The 5,757-nt window shown below is 41.9% G+C and overlaps 1 protein-coding gene across 1 annotated transcript; it reads right to left on the bottom strand.

Moving 5' to 3' along the window:
• Positions 1-1,337: 1,337 nt before the first annotated feature.
• On the bottom strand, positions 1,338-2,255 carry LOC115226392. Its single transcript, XM_029797393.1, has one exon. It carries the CDS (start codon positions 2,253-2,255, stop codon positions 1,338-1,340), a length of 918 nt encoding a protein of 305 aa, XP_029653253.1.
• Positions 2,256-5,757: the final 3,502 nt, after the last annotated feature.

Raw genomic sequence — 5,757 nt, 5'->3', positions numbered from 1 at the left:
TCTTCTCATGAGAAAAGAGTTGCATTCAAAGGAAAAAAAAAGTTAATAGTCTATAGAGGTGCACAGAAACTGGGTGCAAGCATGCATATATATGCATGTGTAAACATTGTGTTGTGCAGCAAAAGGAACGAACAGTACAAAATGTGTAAGGAAAAGTGACAAAATCCGATTGGTAATGTTCTGTGTGAAAAGTCTATGCTGAAAAGTGAGAAAAGGTTAGTTCTCTTGGTTGGGTAGCTGTCCTAAGTGTTGCATTTATGTATGGCAACTGTTTCCCTCGTGGATCTGTGCATCGGGTTGCAGTACATGTGGAATGTAATTGGTGTGTGTCCATTGAGTCGGTGACTTCATTCCTTTCGTGTTGTGTTGGGCGTGTGACGATGGAACTGAAAACTATGCGTCGTGAAAGTTCGTGTCCTATAATTCTTGTTGATGCGACTGGCACGGACTGTAATTGTTTTCAAGAGTTCATGCGATGCTAAAGCAGTAAGTCTTTGAAGTCGAGCTCACCAAATGTAATGGATAAGGTAACGAAGACTGCAGTTCTGTGGCTCGGGAGTCAGCAATTGTGGCAGGGTTGTTGTGTTCGAATCACGTTGTGGGTAACCAGTTGTATCGTTGTGGTTGATGTATTCTAATAACGTCTCTCTGCCGATGCTCGATGCTGACAATAGAGAATGTAAGGTGGCATTGTCACTTCTTCGTTCTGGCCGACTGTAGAAAAAGAGGTATATCACTGTGACACCTATTGTTTTCGTGTGGTGTCTGTGTGTAGACGCGGAAAAGTTTTAAGTCAAACGGAAAACACACCAATTGACTTAGCAAAGCCATGTGATGAAGTTAACTCACGTTGCCCTCAAAGCACTACATATGTATAAGTAGCTACAGCTCGTTCTAACCATTTCTCTTATTTCTGTAAAATGAATTGTGGAAGCAAATTTCAGAGAAGAAACTGGAAATATCAACTGTGCGTGGTAGCAAATTTTTTCATGTTTGATTTTTAAAAAAATTTGGTTCAGACTCTCAATGTAATGAATACCAAATTAAGAAGCCATTACAAAAAATAGACAAATAAAAAATTAAACATTAGACCAAATTTTGCTTGCACGGGTTATTTCCGTGAATAGAAGACAATTTTGTAAAGGTATTTTAGAATTCCGAAAATCATAAAAGTTACAAGATCCGAAAGGCGCATGGAGAAAAGAAAGGAATGCAAATTACTAAGATACAAAAAGAAGAAATTAATAATAAATATAAAATTATACAGATTCCCATGAATTTGAGGCTAAATTAAACAACAGAACACATTTTATGAACTTCATAAAACATTTTTGAAATCATACAGGATAATACTGTCTAATACATTTTATGAAGCTCATAAAAGTATTACTGCTGTTGTAACGTCGCCAACAAAATTCATGCAGATATGTCGAAAACAGATTATCGGACGTTCCATGCATTTTCCGATAATTGGATTTTACATGACTCCACATCCCTTCCACGGTGTTTGTGTGGATTGAGGCATCGTTGGGATCCACAAAGTTAACACTGTGGTTCACAGTTAAATGGTTGGGTAGGCTGTTATATGCTCGCCATGAATCTGTGATAATCTTAGTTCCTGGCAATACATGGCGGGTAATAATGGGCAACAATGTTGCTGCACTTCTGTCCTGCACAGGAACTAAGACACATCTCAGACTACTGCGCTCAATAATGCCTAAGACCCAATGGCCTTCTCGATAAGTACCACGATGATATTTTCTGTGCATGAACTTGGATTCATCGATCTCTACAACAACATCTTCTCCTCCAAGTTGCACAGGGTGGTCAAAACACCACATGGCACAAACATCGCGGAAGTAATTGTACCAGTTGACAATTGCCTCTCGTCCTATTTCAACTTCGCCCATCACAACTTTCTGTTTACAGTCAATTATCGCCCAGTAATACATCAACTCGAGGATACAAGTCAATGATAGGTGTGAACCCGCGAAAAACGAGTCTCGCCTAATGCTACGATATTGCTTGCAAACAGTACACCTCCACATTTTCCCATCGGATACTGTATTGCGTGATGCAAGGTACATCTGCTCATTACAACATTCCGATGAATTGTGGATCAATCCCACAGATGCCAGGAATTGGATTGTTGAATCCGCGTAACGCATGGCATAAATGTCTCGCATATGGTGAGATCTTTGAGTTATCGCATCAACGGAAAGGACAGAGTCAACAATCCTATATCGTCCAGCCATAGTGGGATCTTATGGAAGAGTATATGATGTAATTAATAGTAATTAAGAAAATGTACAGGAGAGTCTGTTGCCAGATATGTGTGTGTGTATGTGTGCTTGTGTGTCTGTGTGTGTGCTTGTGAGTGTGTTAGTGTGCAAAACAAAAATAAAATAAAATAAAGATATTACGTTCCAAACTGTCTGTTCGTTCAATCGTGGAGAAAGACAAAGTTGTTACAGAGGTGCGTTGAAGGTATTAAGGTGATAAACAGTGTGGGACATTGAAATTGTAGCAGTCGTTTTGATAGTGATTCCTTGGGTTGTTCTGTTGATGACAACTGATGTGCTTGCTTATATTAAGACCCAGAAGGATAGATATATCATTGAGAACAATAAATTTAGTTGATTTAGCTTATGGTGTACTAGAAGAGGTTAGAAAGGGTCAAGTGGTGAAGACATTATTTCGGCCTAGCTAAAGGCATCTGGAAAATGTAAAACTGCTGCCAGAGAATAACGATTCGCGACACATTAAACAAAAAAGGTTAAAACAATATTTTTTTTTCTTTTACTTGTTTTAGTCATTAGACAGCGTCCATACTGGAGTGCTTATATATCTCACACACACATACCTTCCTTCAATTTAATATATATATATATATATATATATATATATATATATATATATATATATATATATATACATACATACATATATGCACATCGGGGACCCTGCCACAGAGACACGAGGCAGATGGACAAACCATCAACACAAAGAAAAGGGATGGACCACGCACCACCTGCCCCAAAGCGGAGGTACGCAGATGTTGTGCGCGCCACAAACCACCAACATGATGTTGTCGAAAGAGCAGCTGCTGAGCAACAATCTTTTTTGTGCATGGCACAAAAGATTGTACAGCAGCTGACCTGGCTTCATCAAACCCAAGCCCGCAGGTGGGACTACCCACTATATACCAGACCACCACAGCAAACAGACACAGGATGGACACCGCCGGCAACAACGTACACCTCACCTCGATGCTCCTACTGAACATCAGAGGACTGCAAACACTCAGTAACAGGACAAAGATCCCGTTCCTGAGAGACTTTGTTGCATGCAATCAAGCCTTATGCATAGCACTTACGGAAACGCACCTGAAACCGGACATAGCAGATGCGGAGTTACATATACCACAGTATGCTGTACTACGGACCGACAGGAAAGAAAGGAGTCATGGAGGTGTTGCTATGTACATCCGGGAGGACCTCACACCCCAGGTCCTCTTGTCATACTCAAACTCGGTGTGTGACACACTAATTGTACATATTAGGCAACTTGATGTAGTTGTGTGTGCTACATATCGCCCTCCAGATGCCCCAAGCCATGTGGGCAAGTTTGAAGATTGCCTTATAAAAATAGAAGAAATTCTAACCACATTAGAACAACACATAGGTGTGCTTCTTATGGGAGACTTCAATCTGCCCAATGTCAGATGGCCCGAGGGCCTTTCTCTCCCAGGAATGACAAGATGTGAACGAGGACAGGCGAGGTCCCTCCTGAACCTCATCAACACCCTGTACATGGAGCAGGTAATACTCCAACCAACCAGGGCAGGTAACACACTGGATCTCTGCTTCACAAATGACAAATGGATCTCATCCATAATGTGAAAGTGACACCGACACTACTCTCGGATCACAACATGATAGAGCTGACCATGTACGGGCCAAAAGAGAGCACGGACATGCAGCCTACAGGAAACCCTCAAAATCTTTCCAGCTTGAACTACCATAAGGCAAACTGGAAACAAATTGAGAAAGAGATCCTCAAACAAAACTGGCCTAAATGTCTCTCCTCGCCAGACATCGACGTGAAACTTCAACAATTCATGTCTGTAATGCAAGCCATATGCTACAAATGTGTCCCAGAGAGAAAGGCCACTGTACACAAGAACAAAATCCCCAGAGAGAGGAAAATTTTAATGAGACGGCGTACGAAATTTTCAAATCGCCTAAACAAACAGATTGAAAGCAGTGAAAAGTCCCGCCTAAAAATAAAACTGTTGGAAATCGAAAAATGTCTGCAACTCTCCCATGAAAAAGAAAGAGCAGACAAAGAAACCTGGGCTATAGAAATCATAAAATCTAACCCCAGAGCTTTCTACAGGTATGCCAAAGAAACAGCTACAGTGCACTGTAGAATAGGGCCACTCCTCGAAAAGGATGGCACACTTACAGGAAAACCAATGAGGGTAAGTGAAATACTGAATGAGCAATTCAAGAGTGTTTTCACTCCACCCCTTGGGCATCTCCAAATCACCAATCCAACTGACTTTTTTACCACTGCAGATATAAAATCAGAGGCGGCGACGATAGATTACATCGATATAAAGGAAGACGATGTAACCAAGGCTATAGATGAAATGAAAACAGACTCAGCTACTGGCCCCGATGGATTCCCGGCAATCCTCCTAAAAGCATGTAAGAGAGTCCTAGCAAGACCACTGCAGTTCCTCTTTCAGAGCTTCCTTGCAGCTGGCAAACTTCCAGGAAAACTGAAGGAAGGTAAAATATGCCCCATTCATAAAGGAGGTAGCAGAGCGGAAGCCAAGAACTATAGACCTATCTCTCTGACCTCACACATCAGCAAGGTCATGGAACGAATAGTCAGAAGGAAGCTGATCACCTTCCTTGAAGAGAATGACTTGCTGCCCGACACCCAACATGGTTTCCGACCAGGGAGAAGCTGTTTAACTCAGCTCCTACAACACTATGACTGGGTGCTGAAACGGCTGCTCAACCACTCAAATGTGGAAGTGATATATCTCGACTTTGCAAAGGCCTTTGATAAAGTCGATCATGGAATGATATGTCACAAACTGCGTGATCTCAACATAGTTGGAAAACTGGGAGAATGGCTTCATGACTTTCTGAAGGATAGAAGTCAGGTGGTAGTAGCCAATGGGGCCACCTCCATTAACACACAAATAGTGAGCGGTGTTCCGCAGGGCACTGTTCTGGGACCACTACTGTTCATAATGGCCCTCTCAGACATGCCCTCAGCCACGCAGAGAGTCACGATCACAAGTTATGCAGATGATACAAAAGTTTCACAGGCAATACAGAACCCTGAGGACACTAAACACCTGCAATGTGAGCTGGACGAAATATACAAGTGGGCTGAAAAGAATAGCATGCAGTTCAATGCTGGAAAGTTTCAAGCTTTATACTATCAGCATGCAAAACTGAATGCAATACCCAATGAATACACTGGACCCGGAGGGATTGCAATCCCAGAGGCACAATCAGTGCGTGACCTGGGTATTCACATGAGTGATGACGTGACCTTTCATGTACATGTTGCTAAAATGACGATGAAATGTAGACGGACGGCTGGCTGGCTGGATTCTTAGAACCTTTAGAACAAGAGAACAAGAAACCATGATGGTCCTCTGGAAGACACTTGTCTTAAGCCACTTTGACTATTGCTCTCAGCTATGGTCACCATCCAGTGTCAAGTTGATCA

This window comes from Octopus sinensis, linkage group LG2, assembly GCF_006345805.1.
Source record: "Octopus sinensis linkage group LG2, ASM634580v1, whole genome shotgun sequence".
NCBI classification, from domain to species: Eukaryota; Metazoa; Mollusca; class Cephalopoda; order Octopoda; family Octopodidae; genus Octopus; species Octopus sinensis.
This window is presented reverse-complemented; position numbering and strand designations above follow the sequence as displayed.